The 24,455-nt window shown below is 42.7% G+C and overlaps 1 protein-coding gene across 1 annotated transcript in view; it reads left to right on the forward strand.

Moving 5' to 3' along the window:
- The first annotated feature begins 10,836 nt into the window (after positions 1-10,836).
- The window catches only part of LOC113436554 (NADH-cytochrome b5 reductase 3), a 30,365-nt gene continuing 16,746 nt past the window's right edge, over positions 10,837-24,455 (forward strand). Inside the window, exon 1 of the mRNA XM_026701026.2 lies at positions 10,837-11,019. Coding sequence (XP_026556811.1) covers positions 10,999-11,019 — 21 coding nt within the window. The 5' untranslated portion in view covers positions 10,837-10,998. The remainder of the gene's footprint in view (positions 11,020-24,455) is intronic.

Raw genomic sequence — 24,455 nt, forward strand, 5'->3', positions numbered from 1 at the left:
TCAAGCAATCTAAGGGATCAAAAAAAAAATATTTGATTTTTTTTTTAAAGAAAAATCTGTCCATACTAATGTTCTGGTATTGACTTTCCACCAATTCACTGCTCCGCGTGAAAAATGAAGTGAGCAGGAAAAATGGATTCTTAATCTCTCTTTCTGTCTACTTCAGAAAGCAGCTTTGGAAAATTACAGCTGCTCTCAAGGAAAAAGCATCCCTCATGTCTTTGAAATGGATGTTTGCAATAGAATAGAGCTAGTTTAGTCTAGAGAGCTGGTTTGGTTTAGTGGTGAAGGTACTGGGCCAGAAAGCAGAAGACTCTGAGTTCAAGTCCTGTCTTAGGAACAAAGCCAGCTGGTTGACTTTGAAATCACCAGGAGACTGTGAGTTCTAGTTCTGGCTTAACCATAAAAGCCCGCTGGTTGACTTTGGGCCAATCACTGGGAGATCGTGAGTTCTAGTTCTGCCTTAGCCATAAAAATGAGCTAGTTGACTTTGGGCCAATCACCAAGAAATGGTGAGTTTGAAGATCCCTGGCTTAGGTCGCATCAGGTCGATTGGAAACATTATCCCAGTAGGACCGAAACTCAGGGTTTGTCATTGCTGCTGATTTTTTTGTTTTTTTTTCCAGAAAAAAAGTGACTTCCTCTACTGATCTATCAGGATAATTGCAAAGTGACAAACCAGTGAAATTACTAAATCTTTGCATGGTAATATCTCTTTCTACAAAGGACTGCTTTTTCACAGAAAGCTGAAGACGGCATCGCAACAGTTCATTCAGTGATGGTATTCGATCGATTTGGCCCGGTTCTGTTGAGCCGGTAGCAGTGATGAGCAACAGAAACCAAACCGGTTCTCTCTGCTGCTCTCCGGTTAGGCCCACCCCGCTGCTGCTCAGGCGCCCATACTCCCCTTTGTCCGCTGAATTTGAAGCGCAGCTGCTTTGCGTGGCACAAAATAGCGCCGCCTGGCAGCTGCTGAAGTAACCGGGATCATGCAGGCTTGCAGGAGGTGAGTTAGAATGCCTCTGGGCCTGTGCAAAGTGCGCGTTTGGTGCATGCGTGCACACAAAGTGTGCTCACGTGCACAAAGTGTGCCCACCAAGCCATGCCCACCGAACTGGTGGCAAAAATATTTGAATCCCACCACTGTCAGTGACTGTTCAAAGTTACTACGGCACTGAAAAAAGGGGGACTTAGGACCATTTTTCGCACTTACAACTGTTGCCACCTCCCTGTGGTCATGTGATCAAACTTTAGCTGCTTGGCACCTGACTCCTATTTATGATGGCTGCAATGTCCTGGGGTTGTGGCCTCTCCTTTTTGACAAGCAAATTCAATGGGGAAGCCCGATTCATTTCACAACCAGGTTACTAATTTATCTGGGGCAGCGATTCACTTAACAGCAAGAAAGTTTGTAAAACGGTACAAAACTCACTTGAGAAATGTGTCATGCCCCTGTTGGAGACTGACTCTGAGGGAGAGGAGGAACAGCCGACAGGGAGTGGAAGTGTGGCTCCGGAGGTTGTGGAGGAGGCTGGGGAAGGGCAGAGGCCGACTGAGCAGTCAGAGAAGGACCCAGGCCCATCCCCTCTCCATCCTAGGGCATGAAGGGAGGAGAGAATAAGGGAGAGATGTGGCCTACAGGAGAGGAGAGGGCCTTGATCCTCTTCATGGGCTGCAGCTGTGACAACTGTCTAAGAGGACGGACATGCGTATGGGCGAGTGCTGGAAACAAAGCGTGGAAATATCTCTGGTTTGTCATTCCTCTCTGAGTTTGACATCCTTCCCAGTGTGCATTCTGATATCTGTGGATGTCTTCAAGCTCTTATCTTGCCTGGTTCCCTTGATTTTTTCAGTGTGGTTTCTGTTGTTTTTACTCTTTGTAAGCATTTTTAGTTTAAATAGCATTTTCTCCTTTCCATAATTGTTTGTGGGGGAGTTTTTTTGTCTCCAGTCAAGGTTATTTGATGCTTTGAAGCAAAGTGAAGGAATAAAAGGGGCTTCATCTGGTTTTGGGACTTTGTTTATTTTGTATCCCACCTTGGGTCATCACAAAATGTCTCACTTAGCAACTTAGAAATTTTGGGCTCAATTGTGGTTGTAAGACAAGGATTACCTGCGCACTTTCAGGGGCTTTTATGGCCTGCCCTTAAAATCTACAGGCAATGCAGATGGAAGCAAACTCCCTGTAATTTTCCCCCTTTTTCACAGTATCAGCAATGTTGCTAACCATATTATTCATCGACAGCGTAATTCATTTTCCCAGCTGGGTGTCTGGATGGCTGCTGAAAAACTATTTAGTTTCACTTTTAGACCCCGCCATAAAACAAAGAAACAAACAAAAACCCCTGCATATTAGCTTGTTTGCTTGCTTGCAAAACATTGACTATTAACCGACGTTGCAATTCAGGGGAAAAAGTTTATAGAGGTGAGCGACTCTCAGCAGGAGGAAACCATGAACCAGAGTAGGGAAGCTAAGTGGGATCAGACATGTTAGTTGACTCTCTAAGAGAAGATAATGAGAAATATAGACCAGGTTAGGAAATCAGAAGAACATCTTGGAGAAGAAGGCAAAGTGAGAAGCACAGGACGTATCGATCTATCGGTGATGAAATTAATCATACCGTTATCAAAATTAAGTCACTATCCCAGTTTATTTTTCAACATGAGGGCCCAGCAGGGTTTGTCTTTTTGCGTGCTTGTCTTGGACATCCTTGATTTACAACCACAACTGAGCCCAAAATTTGATATGACTAAGTGAGACATTGGTGGAGTGGATTTTGTCCCATTTTATGACTTTCCTTGCCACCATTGTTAAGTGAATCACTGCAATTGTTAAGTTAGTAACATGTTGCTTCGTGAATCTGGCTTGTCTAGTGGCTTTGCTTGCCTGAAGTTCGCAAAATGGGATTGCGTAACCACAGAGAGACTGCGACCGTCATAAATATAAAATGGGATTCAAATGCCAACTACATTTAACAACATTTCCATTTTTTAGGGAATTATTATTATTGTTGTTGACACAAAAATGACAGTGTACACAGCAAACGAGATAATCATGCTGGGTTTCGTATCACAAATCACTAGTTGCACACTTCCCAAGCATTTAGGACTGTGTGATGTATCGGCAGATTATGCAAGCAGATCCCAGTAAGGTGGCCTTCTGCAGCTGACCAATGGTGATCTTGTCAGCGCCAATTGTTTTCAAGTGCTTGCCTAGGTCTTTAGGCACAGCACCCAGTGTGCCCAGTACCACTGGAACCACCTGCACTGGTTTATGCCAGAGTCTCTGCAGTTTGATTCTCAAGTCCTGATATCTGGTGACTTTTTCTCGTCGATTCTGCTGTCACCAGGTATGGCAATGTCGATGATCCACACTTTTTTCTTCTCCATAATTGTGATATCCGGGGTATTGTGTTCCAAAACACCGTCAGTCTGTATTTGGAAGTCCCACAGTAGTTTTGCATGCTCATCTTCAACCACTTTTTCAGGCTTATGATCCCACCAGTTCTTTGCTACAGGCAGATGGAAATTGTGACACAAGTTCCAGTGGACCATCTGAGTGACTGTGTTGTGACATCATCATTATTATTATTATTATTATTATTATTATTATCATCATCATCTTTATTATCTTTATTGTCAGAGTACAACATGTGTACAATGAGATTGGCTGAACGCCCCTTTATGCACCCTCTCCTCACACACACAACTCACAGTGAGGACAGAAGTCCCTAACCCAGTCCCAATCTTATTACACTATGTGACCTTGTTGCACAACGCGCTGGCCCTGCAAGTCTATCATACTATGTTGACGTGAAGTTATTTTCCATTCAGAAGTCTGACAGCCCATGGGTAGAAACTGTTCTTCAGCCTGTTGATGCATCTGGCCATGCTGCTATATCTCCTACCCAATGGTAAGAGAGTGAAGAAGTGCTGACTGGGGTGTGAGTTGTCCCTGAGGATTTTCCTAACTCTTCTAAGGCAGAGAGCCCTAGCGAGGTCATCTAGTGGTACCGCCCTCTGTAATGTCTTTCTATCCATGGCTGTCAAGCCAGCATACCACACCGTCATGCAATATGAGAGGACACTTTCTATTGTGGACCAATAAAAGGAGGTCATCAGTCATTGTTCCACTGTTTTCTTTCACAAGACCCTAAGGAAATGGAGTCTTTGTTGGGCCTTTCTGGCCACCTGGGTTGTGTTGGCTTTCCAGGTGAGATCTTCGTTGAGGTAGACTCCCAGGAATTTTTAAGGAGGAAACTCTCTCCACACAGCCCCCCTGAAGACGGGCGGGTTCCTCTCTCTTCTTCCAGAAGTCTAACACCATTTCCTTTGTCTTGCTGATGTTTAGGTACAGGTTGTTTTCTAGGCACCATGAGGATAATTTTTGGAATACAATTTTTGGAACGGGATTGCTATTTTCCCCTATGGATAAACTCAAGCTATTCCCTGGCCTGTAAGATGACTTTCTTTTGAAACACCCACCATGGCAAAATTAGTTCAGAGTCGACATTTTTCCCGTGTTGTACTTTTGAAAAGCCATATCAAGAAATGCAAATAAAATAGCAAGGGACTGAATCCCATTGGAAAATATTGAGATAATTAAGCCTGCTGTCACCAATTTTCCAGAGAAGAATGTGGCCGATCTTTAGAGAGAACTCCATCGGTAGTTGTTCTGCATCTGAGAAAAAAAATGGCATAAAAAAATAAAAATAACCCATCTAATTTTCTTTCCAGGGTCGTAGTGGCTCAGTGGCTAAGACGCTGAGCTTGTCAATCAGAAAGGTCAGCAGTTCGGTAGTTCGAAACCCTAGCGCCGCATAACGGAGTGAGCTCCCATTCCTTGTCCCAGCTTCTGCCAATCTAGCGGTTCGAAAGCAGGTAAAAAATGCAAGTAGAAAAATAGGGACCACTTTGGTGGAAGGGAACAGTGTTCCATGTGACTTTGGGCATTTAGTCCTGCCAGCCACATGACCACGGAGAAGTCTTTGGACAGCGCTGGCTCTTCGGCTTTGTGATGGAAATGAGCAGATCCCCTTAGAGCCAAAAATGACTAGCACGTATGTGCGAGGGGAAACTTTACCTTTTTAATTTTCTTTCCATATTTATGGTTTGGTCTTTTTGCGCTCTGAAACTCAGAAAGGGCGTTGGCATTACAACTCAAGTATGAATGCAAAAGTGATCTCAGCTTGTTCGGATAAATGAAATTGGCCCTTAATTTTACAACACATGCTGTCATGTTCCGTCAGGCGACATTCACCCACGTAACTCTTACATCAGAGCAATCTTGAACCTGGGGAGCAGCGATAGCGGTAAACATGGTTCTGCCAGCTTTGCAAAATTCTTAATCTCTCTCACCTCCACCCCACAGGAAAAAAAAGGCAGGTCGGGGAACTATTTCTAAATCCTCTTTTCTGTTTTTTCACCACCTTGATATAGGAAATGTCGAATGGCGTGGCTACCGAAAAAGCAGTGGCTAGTAAAACAAGCCACATCAAAAGAGCCATTTTAATGTGATATTGGTAGGAGCTGGGTTGGAGCAGGGAGGGAGGAATGATTGACAGCTTGATATATTTTGAATTCTGACAGGTGGTCATGCTGTAGTGAGCCGACATTGGGAACATCTTGGCTAGAAACAAAAGGAGTTTAGGCCAGCTTTATCCTAATATTGTGATGTGCAGATGTCAATCAATTGATCAGAATAGAGCTGGAAGGGGCCTTGGAGGTCCTCTAGTCCAACCCCCTGCTCAAGCAGACCCTATACCATCTCACACAAATGATTTAGAATAGCATAGAACAGAGTTGGAAGGGACCTTCTCTGTTCCTCCCTGAATGCCCTAGGATGAAGAGGGGGTGGGCCTGGATCTTCCTCCAAATGCCCTCTCCCTTGTTCTACCTCTTCCCTGCTCTGCCCAGCCAGACTTTGCCCTTCCCTAGTTTCTTCCACAGCCAATGGAGCCACACTCCCACTCACTGTCAGCTTCTTGGCCTCCCCCTCTCAATCAGATTCTGACAGGGGCATGACAGGCAACTGGACTTCCTGGTTTTTCTTTGAAGACGTTTCACTCCTCATCCAAGAAGCTTCTTCAGCTCTGACTTAGATGGTGGGGAATGGGGAAATAAAAGCACCTTTGGGACAACCATGATCTGGATGACTGAGAACTCCACATACCTCTAGCTTAGAAACTTCAATATCAGAACGAGTGGATACAAATAAAATATGATTAAAACATGCATCATAAATGCTACAGCTACAGCCAGTGGTTAAACCTGCTATAATCAAAGGGAGACCATTTATTTCCATAATTTACTTTCAGATGAATTTATCCCCTTTAAATAATACAGACCTTGATTTATTCTTTAATATCCAAATGTGTGTCACTCCATTTGTTAATTTAACAGTGACATAAAATTTAGGCTAACAATTAGGCTGGAATGATTTAGTAACTTCCTTGAACCATTCCTATCACCATTTAATGGGTTGATAACAAAGTGGAAAAGTTTAATGTATTCCAGAAAAGGCAGACGACTCTGTAAAGTATTTTGTTGCTGTGGCACTGTTCCCTGTTTATTAAAACAATATATTATTGTAGGATTATGAAAATAAAAGAATCAAGAGTCATATCACAAGTTTATTGGCTCCCCGTTCTTAAAAGATCACCCCAAAACAAAGCAATAGAAAGTCAAGGAAATTAAATTCTATCAATTACTATTCTTTTTCAGCGGTTAGAAAGTTTAAAGTTTAATTGATTAATAAAATAACAACAGCAGAGAAAAAACATGTATACTTAATACCTCTTGGGATAGGAAGAAGCAGAGATGCCTGACTGGAAAAATATTTTTTTTTTAATTATTCAGAATGTTAAAAGGCAAATTCCCCCCACCCCAACCCCTCAAAAAGGAGGGGGAGAAAATTGAACATAAAGCAAAACTAGTCAGGACCAAAATTATATAAATCTGCATAAAAAGGAAAAAAACTCAAAACATATCACAAACTGTCTCCCCTATTTGAACACAGGTAGTCCTTGACTTAAAACTAAAACTGAGCCCCAATATTCTGTTGCTAAGTGAAACAGTTGTTAAGTGAGCCCATTTTTAAGACGAGCTTCCCAACCGTTTCTATACTCCGCATCCCTAGAATGCTTCTGATGTATTCTTGCACCCCTTACAAAAGTAAATAATTATAGGCATATAATTATGCATATGCACTATAATTTTGAAACTTCTAAACCCAAATTTTCACACCCCTTGGAATATCGTATCACCCTCCTCAGGGGGAGGGAACTCCTGTTCTAGAGTCTCAACATCTTTTTAACATCGTAGTGACCCAAACTGGATGCAGGATTCCAAGTGTGGCCTTACCAAGGCCTTATAAAGTGGTATTAACACTTCACGTGATCCCAGTTCTATCCCTCTGTTCATGCAGCCTAGGACTGTGTTGGCTTTTGTGGCAGCTGCAGCACATCGGCTGGCTCATATTTAAGTGACTAGCAGGATACCCATGCTTCGCGATGGAATTATGTGATTGGGCTACGCAGGAGAAATTTGGTTCACAATTCGTTGGTTCAGTGGTGGCCGGTGACTGAAACACATAAGAGGATACCACTCCCACCGCCTTGAGTCCGGAAGCAGTTCCAGAGGTGGAAAGCGTAGACATTTTGGTGAGGTGCCAACGTTTAGTACTGTAAGGAGCCCCAGGCCACTCCTGAGTGAGGGAGTAGAACATCTAACAGTTTGAACTGAGGTAACGGAATGTGAGGCACTGGCAGTTGGAACAGAGTTCTTTTTCAGGTGGGGACGGGGAGTAGAATTCCTTAGCATCAGAGCATGTTAATTACTGTATAAGAAATACTAATGAAATACTAATGATCCGATGGTCATTTTGAAAAATCCTTTCTTAGCGAGCACCTAGAACCCAAGAGGAAAATACGTACCAAATTTCAAGTTTGTAGGCTTTACGGTTCTGGAGATTTTGCGATGAGTGAGTGGTACTTGGATTTTATATCTATAGATTGTCCACTAGGACTCCAAGATCTCTCTCTCTCTGTTACTACTATTGAGTGAGGTGTTGGTGGCCGGTTATTAATTCATTGACTGGTTGTTTCTTTGTGCCACACTCTTGGCTCCTAAGTACCACCAGAAGACCAGGGGGGCTGGTAAATCAACACTCCTCTTGACTGACCCATGTCCCAGGTTTCAATTTCGGTCCCAACTCAAGACTGGATCCTGCAACAATTCCCAGGAGCCCTGACCATTGGAACGATGTTGAGATTTGCAGTTCATCAACCGCTGGAAAGCCAGGAATTTCTCTCCTGGGTTCAGCCTCTTTAGAAAAACATATGGCCATATGGATCCGATGGGGGCAAATATCGCCATTCTTGCTTTTCCCTTTAATTGGGCAAAGCTTGAGGGAATTTAATCAAATTAAACCAGATGAGAAGCGATAACCTTCCATTCGTTACCATGGCAACCCTCATTTGTCCCGTTAAATATTGCTAAATGAATAACCAAGTAATGAACACTGAGTATTCCCTCTGAAATGGAGCAAATCATCTGGGATGTTTGTATTTTCTCTTCTCTTTCAGATAATACCCATGTACACAAAATTAAATCCTTGTTTGACACTCATCTAGTTCCTGGATTATTTTAACTCTGTATTTTCTATTTTTCTGCCTCAAAGTTTCATTGTTATAATCGTGATGAGGCCCACAAATCATACAATCAAATGAACAATTTGATTTTTAAAAAATTTAGCCAACATTGACACGTATATATTTTATTCGGAGTTTATCTAATGAAGATGTTTATGTATATAAATCCGAAATGATTTGAGGTGAGAGGCTCAGTTTATCGACCTTACTTTGAACAGAAAATTAAAATTAGGCCATTTTGTGCCTGAAATATTATTTGATGTAACATTTATACACTCTGAACTAGCACCAAATGAAAACTTTTAAGCTCTCTTTTTTAAGATTCTCTAGAATTAATTTGAAACTATTTTATGGTTGGGGAAAGGTTGACATCTAGTGGTAGTTCATATTATTACAGCTTTTCAAAAATGCAATTTAATTAAGACAATAATAACAGTAATGAACCATGGCAGCTGTGTTGCTTCTACAATAGCTACAATCGTTTATCAATATTGTTAGACAATAGTGGCTTCTATAACTTTCTAGATCCCGCATAAAATTGAAAATAGATTTAGAACTGTATAGAGTGAACCTTCAAATCCAGAAGTAGATTTCTCAACTAAATCATCTAATATCATCCCTTGGCTTAGGCAGATTTTCCTCTATTCTTTTATTTCAGATTATACTTGTCAACGTTTTGCTTATTTAAAATTTTGGTGGTCCACAGAAAAATGTCCCCCCCCCCCAAAAGCAATTAATCCAGGCTGCACAGGAACACAAAGCTGTGCCACCCACATGGCCTGCGGGAACACAAAGCTTGTGTTGTTTGCATTGCGAACTACACGAGGTAGTGAGGGGAGGGGGGGAAAGGGCAAAGGGGGGGAACTTGTCCCACTCACCCCATGTGCCTGGCCTGGCCACCGGGCGACTTTTTCCCCGCTTCTTTTTTCTTCTGCTTTTGGGTGCACGCAAGGAAAGCAGCAAAAGTTTTTCTCCCCCAAACTCCACCAGAAATGAGTCTTTGGGACCCTGCAAGGCCTCCTGCTCCAAGAGGCTGCGCCTGGTAAAGACTCATTTCTGGTGGAGTTTGGGGGAGAGAAAGAAAGACTTCTGCTGCTTCTGCTGCTTTCCTTGCATGCAGCCAAAAGTCTCACTCTCTCTCTCTCTCTCTCTCTCTCTCTCCCTGAGAACAGAGCTGGAGACGGTATCCTGCGATCCCAAATAAAGAACAATCGATTGGTAAGAAAATGGGGTGGGGAATTTTCCTGCAGATTTTTTGGGGGGGATTTTCCCAGGGTCTCTGGCCCGTGTCATTTAAAATTACGAGTTTGGTGGTCCCTGGGGTCCAAAAGGTTGGTGACCCCTGTTCTAGCCCAACCTCCTGCTCAGGCGGGAAACCCTATCCCATTTCAGACAAATCATTGCCCAGTCTCTTCTTAATAAAGAATCGTAAGATACAACCCTTAGTGATAGTCACAGGTTACTAATAAGCAATCAAATCATGCCAGGGAACAAATAAAACAATATAAATTCTAGAGACACAAGCAACCCGGTTATAGTCATAAGTGGGAAAGAGATGGGTAAGAGGAAGGATGAGAAGAATAGCAATACAGTCTTAGTAAATAGTCTGAATTTTGAAAGTGAAAGGGAAAACAGCCCTGAATTAACGCGGGGGGGAGGGGGGAGGGGTTGATTACATTCCCCCCATCCCAAATCTGAGCTGCAAAAAAATAAAATAAAAAATAAAATCAATCCAAAACCCACGAGGGAGCGATCTGTGCCTTTATTGGAGTCTGTGTGCGCGCGCGCGTGTGCTTGTGTGTGTGTGTGTGTCTGTTGTATGCATTTGTGTTTCTCCACGCATTTTCATGTTTCTACGTGCGTCCACGCGTTTCTCTTTGTGTGTGTGTGTGTGTGTGTGTGTGTGTGTGTGTGTGTGTGTGTTTGTGCTGCCACCCAACGCCCGCCTCTCTCTCTCTCTCTCTCTCTCTCTCTGCACATCTGCAGAACATCTGGCTGGGGTGGGGTGGAGGGAGGAAGGAGAACGAGAGAGCCGCGCGTGGTCCACCTATCGTGGGATCCTGCCAGGCTTGCACCGCCGCCCGTCTCCTCCTCCTCCTTTCGGGTCGGTGCAGAGGACTACAACTCCCATCGGCCTCGGCCGCCCCTCCTCTGGCTCCTCCTCCTGCGGGGCTCGCCTCCTCCCAGAAGCCCCGGGAGCGAGACGGGAGGCGCGGCTCTTTCCTCGTCCGCCTTTGCGCAGCGTCTCTCCCCGGGTTTAGCTGAGTGCGCAGATAGGGACTGGCCGGAGCCGCCCGGAGCTGGGAAGGCCGAGGCTGGCCGGGCAAGCGAGCCGGAGGAGGGAGCCATGGGGGCGGCCCTGAGTACGGTGAGTGGCGCGGCTTCAAGGGGCTCCAGCCGCCGCTTCTGCCTTCGCCGCCTCCGCCTTCCCCGGGCGCAGCTGGGGGAAGGCGCGGCGCAGGGGACTCCCTGCTTCAGCTCTCGCGGGGGTCGTCGGTGCAAGACCCCCAGCCCCAAAGGGTGCCCCGGGGGTCCCCTCGCCGGGGCGGAGAGAGCGGCGCCTGGTTGGAGAAGGGCGCAGAGAAGGCTCTTGCCCGCCCCGCCCTTCTTTTCTCTCTCTCTCTCTCTCTCTGTGTGACACACCTCTCTCTAGGTCTCTCTCTCTCTCCCCCTCTTTCTCACACACACACTTTTTCTTTCTCTGTGTATGTCTGTTAGTCTCTTTTCTCTCTCACACTTCTCTCTGTTTCTCTCTCTGTGTATCTTTTTCTCCCTGTCTCTCTCTCTCTATGTCTCTCTCTTTCGTTTTCCTCTCTGCTTCCCTACTCCTTCCTTCTCTTCCTTCCTTCCTTCCTTCCTTCCTTCCTTCCTCCCTCCCTACTTCCTTCCCATTCTCCTCTCCTTCCTTCCTTCCTGCCTTTCTCCTTCTTTTACCTTTTTCTCATATTCCCCTTTCTTCCCTGCTCCCCTCCTTCCTTCCTTCCTCTTCTTCTCCACTTCTTTCACTTTCTTCCCCTGCTTCCCTTCTCCTTCCTTCCTTCTCTTCCCCTTGTGCTCTCTCTCTTCCTCCCTTCTCCTTCTCTTCCTTCCTTCCTCTGCCTCCCTTCTTTCCTTCCCCTTCTCCTCCCTTTCCTTTCTTCCCCTCCTTCCCTTCTTCTTCCTTCCTTCTCTTGCCCTTGCTCTTTCTCCCTCCCTCCCTTCTTTCCTTCCTCTGCCTCCCTTCTCTTTCCTTCTCCTTTTCCTCCTCTCCCCTTTCTTCCCTTCTCTTCTTCCTCCCTTCCTTTTTCCTTCCTTCCTTCCCTCCCCTTTTTCTCCTTCTCCCCTTCTGACCTTCCTTCTTCATCTCCTCCTCCCCCTTCCTTCTCCTCCAGTTTGGCTTTGGGGCCGCTGGGGGCAAATGGCCCTGCCCAGCTTTGGAGAGATTGGTGTCCAACCCTTCCTTGAGGTTGAAGCTCTTGCTGGAAAGGCCTGGCTCCTTCACTCCTGCAAACTGATGGGAATGATGGCTTCCAGTCAAATCTCCTCTTTTCGGGGACCTGGAATGGTGTGGAGAAGTGACTGTCTGTGTCTGGGGTGAATTAACCACGATCTTGGTCTTTGGGCTAAGATCCAGTTTGTGCCTTAAAATATATTTATATGGATGAGGGATATATTTATTGTCGTCTTCCCAAGCTTACTCTGGAAGTGTTATGCCGTGTCTGAATCCAAGGGGGAGGAAGACAAACAGCTGAGAGGGAGTGAGAGTGTGGATCCATTGGCTGTGGAGGAAACTGGGGAAGGGCAGAATCCGCCTGGGCAGAGCAGGAAAGAGGTAGAACAAGGGAGAAGGGGTTCAGAGGAAGAAGACCCAGGCCCACCCCCTCTTCATCCTAGGGCATGCAGGGAAGAGAGCAATGGGGGTTTGGGTGGCTTATGGGGGAGGAAAGGGCCCTGATTCCCTTCATTAGCCACACCTGGAAGTGAGAGTTTAAAAGAGCTGCATGCTTATTGCAGCAGCTGCTGGAAGCAAAAGTGACTTTCTCTTGTGTTGACTTTGGTTATCTGTTCTTGGCGTCTTCCCAAACCATGTGAGTTTTGCCATGCTTTCAAGTCTGAAATTCTTGCTCCTGCCCTGCCCAACTAAACAGTTTGGCTTGTTTGGACTTTTAAGTTACAATTTTTGTTGACCATGTTTTGGACTTGATTCTCTGCAGCCAAAGGCTGTTCCTGGGGGAGTTTTTCTCCATCCAGAAGGTAACAGGGACATTGGGGGCAAAGTTGGAGCTAATAAAGGGACTCCTACTGATTATCTGACTGCGTTGCCTTCGTGCCACGCCCCTTTGGGCCATCACAGGAATAGATAGGATTTTGGCATCTTCAGCCTTTTCTCAACTGTGGCAACTTGCAAGATGGGTGGACTTCCAACTCGCAGAATTGGGGGATTCTGAGAGTTGAAGTCCACTCACCTTCAAGAGGCCAAGGTGAAGAAAACCCAACACTGACGCCATCGAAGTCCCCCTTTGCAAAGCCTGGGAAGAACGCAAAGGCCTCCACCCACAACTCTTTGCCACAAATACTCTAAACAACATTTGGGCTGTTGAGCGCAAGGAACCTTTTTTTTTTCTCTCCCACACAATGCCAGAAATAACACTTGGTGTCCTTTCTCCTGGGACTGCAGAGCCAAAGTAAAGAACATTATGTTTTCATGTTTTGATCTCGATCCTGGGACTACCAATTTCGTTTTGCTGGAAGCCTCTTAGGGCATTACAGGGTTAGGATCTCCTCTCCTCCTTTAAGTAGGTCTAATGGGATTTTATAATTGGTTAAGCGCTGGCTTTTTAACTTAACCTGAATTTTAATTAATTAAAGAAAGGAGTTAAAAGCAGCTGCCAAGGGCCACTTACGTATCCCTGCTACTTAGATTTTATTAAAATTAAAATCTCATTCCAAGCGAGCTAGAATCCAGGAAAATTAGTTTCCTAAAGCAGATTTCCAGTGCTTCCTTTCCAAAATGTGTGTGTGTGTGTGGTTTTTTTTAATGTTCTGACCAAACCTACAATCCTGTTTTCCATTTAGAACTAATTAATGGAAACTGAACCTGCTTAACTTCCAACCAACTAGTATGAGATATAATCTTTAAATTGCAAAAAAAGAAAAAAAAACAGTTATTTTTTCCTAGAAAGAGCAACAAGCTTAAATGAACAAGAAGCAATGGATGGAAACTCATCAAGAAGAGAAGCAATCTAGAACTAAGAAGAAATTTAGAACAATTAACCAGTGGAACAGCTGGCCTCTAGAAGCGGGTGCTTCATCAGTGGAGATTTTTAAGAAGAGACTGGACAGCAATTTGTCAGGGGTCTTCAAACTTGACCGCTTTAAGACTTGTGGACTTCAACTCCCAGAATTCCCCCTCCAGTCTTGTTAGCTCAGGAATTCTGGGAGTTGAAGTCCACAAGTCTTAAACTTGCCAAGTTTGAAGGTCCTTGATATAGGTTCTCCTGCTTGAGCAGAGGGTGGACAAGAACACCTCCAAGGTCCCTTCCAACTCTGTTATATTCTGCTCTAAATTTTTGCACTTTATCCTATTGTGTACAGTAGGGTATCGGAAGCAAGATAGTCTCTAAAAATAAGCCAGCACCCAGAATTGCTCTGTAGATTTTAGCTGTAGATGCAATTAGGATTAGCTGTAGATGCATTAGGATTGCTAATGCAATCCTAAATTGTATTAACAGGGATACAGTCAAGATCAAGGGAAGTACTAATACCAATCTATAAGACCACACCTAGAGTACTACATCCAATTTTGGTCACCACATTATAAAAAAGATGTTGAGACTCTAGAAAAAGTACAGAGAAGAGCAACCAGGATGCTTAGAGGACTGAAGAACGGTTGCAGGAACTGGACTTGGGTAGTCTAGTAAAGAGAAGGACCAGGGAAGACATGATAGCGGTCTTCCAATATTTGAGGGGGTGCTATAGAGAGGAAGGGGTCAAGCTATTTCCCAAAGCACCTGAAGGCCAGACAAGGAATAGTGGATGGAAACTGAACAAGGAGAGATTTAACCTGGAAATAAGGAGAAACTTTCTGACAGTGAGAACAATCAACCAATGGAACATCTTCCCCTCGGAAGCTGTGAGAGCGCCATCACTTGAGACTTTCAAGAAGAGATTGGACTGCCATTTGTCAGAAATGGTATAGGGTCTCCCGCTTGGGTGGGGGGTTGGACTAGATGACCTACAAGGTCCCTTCCAACTCTGATTATCTGTATCTGTAGAGATGTGTCTAGGGTTTATCTGGGCTGGCTGACCTCAAGAAGCAAGATTTACTTTTTCTTATTTGGTGACGCCTTTAATTTAATTCACATGCTTCACTTGGCTTTACGGTGCCAGGCAAAATGCATCTCTGCAGGCTTTCCCAAAGGTCACAGATATTTCCAGAGAGATGTTCCACTTGTGATATTTTGACGGATCTATGGTGCATTTTCCACAGTCTTAATAGGGATGTTTATGACCTGGATATATTTGAAATTCCAGCTTCCCTAGTAAATTTCCATCGAAGTCTGCTGTCAGAAATTCCAAGAATGTTTAGTGAATTTCACTAGATGCTCCTTGGGTGAGACTGTTGAAGTTGTCTTGAACTTAGTGCTGTCCACCTATTTTCATCTTACTAATCAAAATAATTTAATTGCTACCTATTCTGTTACCTAACATAGCATATAATTAATGAACTATTGCTCATTACTGACTAATAATCAATTAATCTCATTTCAAAGTCTCATACCTTCACACCATCGTCCAGTAATGCCAAAAGTACCTAAGGATCTGTATACGGTATTCCCCCAAAAGTGATAAATTGAGACAATTGACATCGGTTGTGGGAATTGACAACTTGCTTTCTGAAGTACTGGGAGCTTCATTGTCAGAGGCTTTCAAGAAGAGATTGGACGGCCCTTTGTCAGAAATGATGTAGGGTCTCCTGCTTGAGTGGGAGGTTGGCTAGATGACCTACAAGGCCCCTTCTGACTCTGTCAATCTAATATAAATTATAATATAAATTACAAGAATTATCCAGATTGCTTAGGATTGTGTGAGTCAGGACAACTTGAATTGTCTCGAGTTCCTTTGCAATCTGGATCAGAGAAAGTTACTTGTGGAATGGACTAACGTGAAGAACACAAAATGCATTTATTAAATCTCCATTCTGCATTTCCATGCAGCTGTGTTCAACCCACAGTGAATCCACGCAACCCAGAATTATAGGATAAACAGGCCTTTCTCTTGCTAAATCTCTTTTGCTAAGTGTTGGAATGATGTCAGAGCAGAAATGCTTGATCCAGATCGGTGTTTCTCAACCTTGTTAGTGTTCAGACATGTGGACTTCACCTCCCAGAATTCCCCAGCCAGAATGAAGTTTCTGGGAGTTGAAGTCCACACATCTTAAAGTGATCAAGGTTGAGAAACACTGGCCCCTTTAAGATGGCCAACATCTAACACCTTTTAGAAGGTCAACATCTAACATACTTTGGTGAGGTCTTTAGATTTGGCTAATAAAATGAATATATTCGTATTTGGTTAACCCGAGCATCTATTTTGAGCTGTGTACTTCACCTGTTCATTTAAGATTAAAAGAACGTTTTTCTCCCTTTACAAGCAAAATCAGGTGGTCTTGTTTTCCTTGGGAGAAGTCTACTTTATGTCTTTCTGCTGTGGTTGGGTCTTTCCCACCTTTGTAATCTTAATAACAGAGTTGGAAGGGACCTTGGAGGTCTTCTAGTCCAACCCTTGCTCAAGCAGGAGACCCTACACCATTTCAGACAAATGGTTATCATACACTCTCTTCTTAAAAACCTCCAGTGATGGAGCATCCACAACTTCTGAATTCAGTGTCTTGGAGAGTCTTCGGTTGGGTTGTTTACTGTTAGCTTTGATCAGAATAGAGTGGGAAGGGATCTTGGAGGTCTTCTAGTCTAACCCCCTGCTCAGGCAGGAGACCCTATACCATTTCAGAAGATGTGGTCCAGTTTTTTCTTAAAAACCTCCAGTGATGAAGCACCCACAACTTCTGAAGGCAAGCTGTTCCACTAGTTGGTTTTTCTCATTGTCAAAAAAACTTCTCCTTAGTTCTAGGTTGCTTCTCTCCTTGGTTAGTTTCCATCCATTGCTGCTTGTCCTGCCTTCTTTGGTGCTTTGGAGAATAACTTGACTCCCTCTTCTTTGGGGCAGGCCCTCAAATATTGGAAGATGCTGTCATGTCTCCCCGTAGTCCTTTCCATTAGACCAGCCATACCCAATTCCTGCAACTTTTCTTCCCATGCTTTAGCCTCCAGTCTAATAATCTTTTCCTTTTTCTCTTGGGTTTTGTCTCCTTTTCCCTCCATCTCTGTCATAACTTTGGGTTCCTTCCATCATTTCTCTGAGCAACTCCTGTTAATGTTTTTCAAGTAGCATCTCGACATGAACCAGGATGTCCCCCAATGTGGTAACTCTGTGGTTCTTTCCTTTCTCTCTCGTCCTCTCTTACTTCATTTCCCTTGTTCCTCTCCACTTGTGGATGACACGAATCAAAATAGACGCAGAAGACTTGTCTCTGCATTCCTCCTTAAGTAGCTTTACTGGCCTAATAGTTGATTAGCCAACTTTAGAAGTTTTATGAGCGTTTAGACCTCCGTTGGATGCCCCGGAAAGGGTTCTTTTAGAGCAGGGCTTTATGACTGGCTGAAGAATTCTTGGAGTTGAATACTGATTAGATTAACATAGTTGGAAGGGACCTTGTAGGTCATCTAGTCCAACCCCCGCCCAAGCAGGAGACCCTGCACCATTTCTGACAAATGGCGATCAAATCTCTTCTTGCAAGTTTCAAGTGATGAAGCTCCCACAACTTCTGAAGGCAACTTCTGTTCCATGGGTTGATTGTTCTCACTGTCAGAAAATGTCTCCTTATTTCCAGGTTGAATTTCTCCTTGACCAGTTCCATCCATTATTCCTTGTCTGGCCTTCGGGTGCTTTAAAAAATAGCTTGACCCCTTCCTTTCTGTGGCAGTCCCTCAAATATTGGAAGACTGCTCTCATGTCTCCCCTGGTCCTTCTCTTCACTAGACTAGCCAGGCCCAGTTCCTGCAACCGTTCATCAACCTCTAGTGATGGAGCACCCACAACTTCTGGAGGATAGCTGTTCCACTGGTTAATTGTCCTCACTGTTAGGAAAATTCTCCTTAGTTCCACATTCCTGTAACCATTCTTTGTATGTTTTAGTCTCCAATCCACTAATCATCCTAGTTGCTCTTTTCTGCACTTTTTGTAGAGTCTCAACGTCTTTTTTATAGTCTGGTGACCAAAACTGGATGCAGTACTCTAGGTGTGGTCTTACTAAGGCTTTATAGAGTGGTATTAGTACCTCACTTGATCTCAGTTGTATCCCTTTGTTAATGCAATTTAGGATTGCATTGGCTTTTTTGGCTTAAATTTAGCTGGTTGTCCACTCAGACTCCAAGATCCCTCTCAATTATTGCTATTGAAGTCCACAAGTTGTCACGTTGCCATGGTTGGAGACCCTTAATTTATAGGAACGGAAATGTGGGGATTTTTTTTTTAAAAAAAAAATGGATTTACAACTTTGGGGAAGAAAAGAATTAAAGTTCATGCCCTGGTCTGCTCTGAATTTTTGATATTTTTCTTTCAACCCAAACAAGATTGCTAACTGTCTAAATTAATGTTGGCTTTGACTACGGGCCAATTTTAATTTTTCTAGTTTGCTCCCTTTCAGCTCATTGGCTCTGGGTTTCTGGAAACCATCCATGGAAATATTATAAAGATAATCTAGAGGAATATTCCTTTCCGTAGCTGGTGATATTTGGAATAGAATAGAATTCTTTATGAGCCAAGTGTGATTGGACACACAAGAAATTTGTCTTTGGTGCAAATGCTCTCAGTGTACATAAAAGAAAAGAGAATTCTTTATTGGCCAAGTGTGATTGGACACACAAGGAATTTGTCTTTGGTGCAAATGCTCTCAGTGTACATAAAAGAAAAGATACATTCGTCAAGAGTCAGGAATCATAAGGTGCAACACTTAATGATAGTCATAGGGTACAATAAGAATAGAATAGAATGGAATAGAATAGAATAGAATAGAATAGAATAGAATAGAATAGAATAGAATAGAATAGAATAGAATAGAATAGAATAGAATAGAATAGAATTCTTTATTGGCCAAGTGTGATTGGACACACAAGGAACTTGTCTTGGTGCAAATGCTCTCAGTGCACATAAAAAGAAAAGATACATTAGTCAAGAGTCAAGAATCATCAAGTACAAGACTTAATTTGGGCAAGCAAAGCTAAATATGGGAACAAAGGAATTGTGTATTGCCGGTCTTTGTAACTAAAACAGTTGGAAAGCAAAGTTGGGGTAGAGCTGGGTAAGGTTTGGTGTTCCTAAAATGCAGCAGATTGAAAGTACTCACTCTTATAATTTTTTTTTAAGGAGGCATTGGTATCTTCTTCCTGCCATTCTTTTTTTTTCTTTTTGGCAAGCATTAAGGCTGTGTCAGAGAGCTAAATCTGAGTTGGCTCTACTCAGAAAGCTCAGTGCTTGCCACACCCTTAAACTGGAGCCAAGAATGCTAAACTCACAGTTGGGTTAGTGTTCAGCGTTTTTTAAAAAGGAAATCGAGTTTTCCCCTGAGCTCATTTCTCATATTCTTTTAGTAGTTCTACGTTAGTTTCCAGCCTTGCTACTGGAACTCAGATCTGGGAATTATCTTTCATTTAATTCCCACATAAACTGATGATGTTGCCTAGTTGGGTCATGAAATGTCTGCAAAAAAACACCAAGTTCAGAGAGCACCAAGGACCCCACAGTGTTTTTCTTCCTCCTCCTCCTCCTCCTCCTCCTCCTCCTCCTCCTCCTCCTCCTCCTCCTCCTCCCATACAAGGCTATCTGTTATAGGGCATGTCAAATGTTTCAGTCCTTCAATTTCCAAACATTAGGAAGTCAAAACTTGTGACATGCCTCAGGGTTTGTAAAGATATTTTGGCTCCTTTAAATATAATTTAGACATGCTCAGTAAATTAACGTCATAGATAACCTAACTTTTTAACATTTGGTTCATTTCATTCCAAGCCGTACAGACCCAACTTGGATATTGGAACGGTTCGTTCGTATGTTGAAGGCTATTTATATCTGCAATATTTTGTGGTCAGAAGATAGTCATGGGGTTTTCAGTTTCTTCTCTCTCTTCCTCCCAACCCCCGGAAGGATAATGAAAATACGGTATTTAATGTCTTGGGCTTCAGAACAAAAACCTTCCTGCATCAGTAATTCATGAACATTAGTGCCAGTTCTGGGAATATCTGATGTAGCATCTATAGGACAGAGGGCTGATTATTTCAGTACTATTAAGCTCTGTCCTGCAAAAAAAACCCAAAAACCTTTTTTATAAATTAAAAAAGTATTCTATACTTCTTGGAAAGTATATACAAAATACGCTTCTTCTGGTTTTTTATCAGTAATATAGCAGGAATATTTAAATTGATTTTTTTCCAACCATCAAGAGATGTGTGAGCAAGAGTGTACAAGAGAAAAATTATACAGCCTCATTCAGTTTCAAGTTTGTGGAAATAAAACTTATCTCCAAGTAAATAGATTATAGCATTGATGTGCAAAATGTTTTCTTTAAAAAATGTATTACAGGAATAACATATTCATTTTTTTCCCCAAGTAGCAGAGATGTGTGAGTAACTCTGTACCAAAGAAAAATTATACAGCCTCGTTCAGTTTTAAGTTTGTTGAAATAAAAAATATTCCCGAGTAAATAGATTATAGCACTGATGTGCAAAATGTTTTAATTTTTTGTTTGCTGATCCTGCATTAGTTATAGGACAAATCTATGGAGCACCAGATTGTCCTCTCAACTGATCTTGATGGCTGTCAAAATTTTTTTTATTTTTTTATATTTGGGGGGGCGGGGTCCAGTTTGAAAAACAGGTGTGATTTTCAGAATGGATTTTTTTTTTAAGTTTGTGTACAGGAACAAATCTTGGATTCATATTGGGATACATCTTTGCCAATCTTATTGGTGCCAAATGCCAACGATAAAACCTCTTATAAAGATTCTCCTTATACGCTGTGGACCTTGTTAATGTATAATTCTTACTCCATAGTTTTTCCCAGTCTTCTAATTCTATGTTGTATCCAAAAAAATTTGCCCATGCTATCATGGACCCTTTTACTACCTCCTCTTCCATATCAAATCTTAGCAAGTAATTATATGTTCTTGTTATAAATTTCTCCTCCGGGCCTACTAAAATTTTGTCTAATTGTTGTAACTCATCATTGAATCCATATTCTTCTGTGTCTTTTTTATATCTCGCTTGCAGATATGAACATATGGCCAGCAATCTATCATTATTCCTTGGTCTTTCAGCTCTTGATCAGTTTTTTAATTTTCCCTGGTTATCTAATATTTCATTATACCTAGTTATTTTGCCTAAATCTAATGTATTGGGGTAGATCATCTGAAGTCCACAAATCTTAATGTCATCAAAGTTGAAGAACTCCGTAATAGATGCTACTAGGAGTCAGGAATTGCTTGGGGGGTTTACACTGGTGAGTTTTGCAAATTTATCTTCTCCACAGCGGCATTGTTCTCAGGTTCTCAAGTCAGGTGCAAAACTGGAGGGGAGGGGGAGACCCTAAATTGGGAATTATTTATTTAGCATTTACTATTCAGAAGATGATGATGACGCTAACTTGTTCCCTACATTTGAATAGTTACAATGATAGGCTAAGTTGGCTTCCAGTTTAAAGTATATTTGAACAAGATGTAGTCTTGCATTCCAGGATGAGTTTTCTCTTTGGAAACATCTATGAGATGTTTTTGAGTTGGTTTCTCCAAAACCAGAACCCCACTCATTGGAGGATTTTTAAGGAGAGGTTGGACAACTGTTCCATCTGAAATGGTCTAAGCTAGGTTTCCTGCTTGAGCAGGGGGGTTGGACTAGAAGACCGCCAAGGTGCCTTCCAACTCCATTATTCTGTTATTCACTTTGTAAGTATTCCACACTTGGAATACTACATCCAGTTTGGGTCACCACCATATTAAAAAAAAAAGATGTTAAAACTCTGGAAAGAGTAGAGAGAAGAGCAACAAAGATAATTAGGGGACTGGAGGCTAAAATTGAGTTGGAAACTAACTAAGGAGAGAAGCAACCTGCTTCAACGGGGTTGGATTAGAAGACCTCCAAGGCGCCTTCCAACTCTTGTTATTTTGTTAAATTTGTTCAAATGGCTGTACCCAATTTGCTAGGGTCTAAATCCTGGCATTGGAAGCTAATCTGATCAGGGAGTGGCATTATAATAAAAACATAGTTGCTTGGTACAGCACAAACAATTCTAAAATAAGACCGTGTTGGCGATGAAAGAAAAGAATCTTGAATGAGTTGGCTTTGGAGTCACATTTTAAACCTTGTGCCCATGGTTGATGTCATCTAACCACAATAGGTAGTCACTTGCCCACACAATGAGACAACTGGAAGGTCAACTCACAGATAGATGGGGAGGATGAATGAGATGACCAAAACACAGAAGAAATAGAGCAAAACTTATTCATAGAGACTGGGAATAGAAAGAAGATTAGACAAGAAAAATACGTGGAAGAAAATTATCCATGTCTCCGTTTCTAGAAGGGAATTTTTTTTTTTTCCAGTTTGTCGTCTTGCAACCACTCAGACACAACCAATTTTCTATCATTAGAGCTTTTTCTCTTGATCAGGAATTCTGGGATTTTTAAAGAAAAAAATAAATATTGTTATGATCTGAAAATGTTTGAAAAATCTCAGGTCTAGAACAGAAATAGGAAGGCCTGGGGGTGGTGGGGGAGGAACAGAAAAAAACAGAAAGCAGGTTGGGTTTTTTTCTGTTTTTGTCTAACTCCATTTGGGAAAAAATTGGGGGGGGGGGAGGTAGAGAAATCTAAAATACTCCCTATGACCAGTTAAAAGCATTTTCTCAATTCTGCACGGGAGGCGTTCTTCCATTGCTTTCCTTTCTTCTTGACCCGAATATCGTTTGCTAAGTCGTGTCCGACTCTTCGTGACCCCCATGGACCACACCATGCCTGGTTCCTGTGTCCTCCACTGTCTCCTGGAGTTTATCCAAATTTATGTCCATTGTGTCGATGACACTATCTTAATGACAAGGTGGCGTACTGGTTAGAATGCAGTCTTGCAAGCGAACCCTGCCCACTGCAAGCAATTTGATCCTGACTGTCTCAAGGTTGACTCAGCCTTCCATCCTTCTGAGGTCGGTAAAATGAGGACCCAGATTGTTGGGGACAAGAGGCTGACTCTGTAAACCGCTTAGAGCAGGCTGTAAAGCACTATATAAGTCTTAAGTGCTATTGCTATTCCTCCCTCCTTCCTTTCTCTTCCTTTGTTCTCTCTTTCTCCTCCCTCCCTCCTTTCCTTTTCCTTTTCTCTTTCTCCTTCCTTCTCTCTCTCTTTTCTTTCCCTCCCTTCCTTCTCTCTGTTTCTCTTTCTCCTCTCTCCCTCTCTCCCTCTCTTAGTCCCTTTCTCATTCTCCTTCCTGGTGGCACAGTGGTTAGAGTGCAGCATTGTAGACTAACTCTGCATTCCACTGCCAGCAGTTCAATCCCGACCAGCTCAAGGTTGACTCAGCCTTCTGTCCTTCCAAGGTTGGAAAAATGAGGACCCAGATCGTTGGGGGGCAAGAGGCTGACTCTGTAAACCACTTAGAGAGGGCTGTGAAGCAGTATATAAGTGCTGTTGCTAGTACTATCTCTGCCACCCCCTTCTCCTTTGGTCTTCCATCTTTCCCAACATCAATGTCTTCTCCAAGGAAGTCCTCTCTTCTCCTTAGGTGGCCAAAGTATTTCAGCTTCAGCATCTGTCCTTCCAAAGGACAGTCAGGGTTGATTTCTCCTGGGATTAGAATTGACCTGAATACTGATACTTGCTGTTTTATCAGGCCTTACATCACCAAGGCCAACCCTGTAAGTTCAGTTAGACAAATAGCCCACACATGTGTGTCGAAAATTCAAGTACATTTCAGTTACGCAAGCAAATTTGATGAAGATCTTACCTTGGAATGAAGGGAAGGTTTATAGCAGTTGGAAAGCAGGGTTAGTAACAAGATCCTCAAGGCCAAATATCTGCTGGCACACCGGGGAAGAATCTCTACTATTTGGTGTAGGAGTTGTTGCAGCCTTGAAATATTCGTCTTTTGCAAGAAGGAGCTTTTCACTGGCTTACATTGTAAATGCAGATTTGTAAAGCATATTTTGGAGGGGAAATAGACTCACAACCCATCAGTCTCCTACAGCATCTTATCAGAAGGAAAGTATTTTCAAATAATATTGCTTACAGAATGTTTTTACTGATGAGAGATATGGACATTTTATCTCTTAAACCATGTTTTTAACTATGCGAATGTATGTGTAAGTGACAGGGATTAGAAGGAAAATCCACCATTTGTTTATTCAGATAGTACAGAGGTCTCCAAACTTGGCTACTTTAAGATCTGTGGACTTCAACTCCTGGCTGGAGAATTCTGGGAGTTGAAGTCTTAAAGTGGCCAAGTTTGGAGACCCTGAGATAGACATTCACTATATGTAAAAAGTTTCCCCTATCTAGTTGTATCTGACTCTAGGGTGCAAATTACAACTCCAATTCTTTGCTGAGGGAGCCAGAGTTTTCCGAAGACATCTTCCATGGTCATGTGGCCGGCATGGTGATATGCTAAAGTCAAACGTATCGTTACCTTCCCACTGAAGTGATACCTATTGATCTACTCGCATTTGCTTGCTAT

This window comes from Pseudonaja textilis, chromosome 5 (genome assembly GCF_049901715.1).
Source record: "Pseudonaja textilis isolate UNSWEBS1 chromosome 5, rPseTex1.2, whole genome shotgun sequence".
NCBI lineage: Eukaryota > Metazoa > Chordata > Lepidosauria > Squamata > Elapidae > Pseudonaja > Pseudonaja textilis.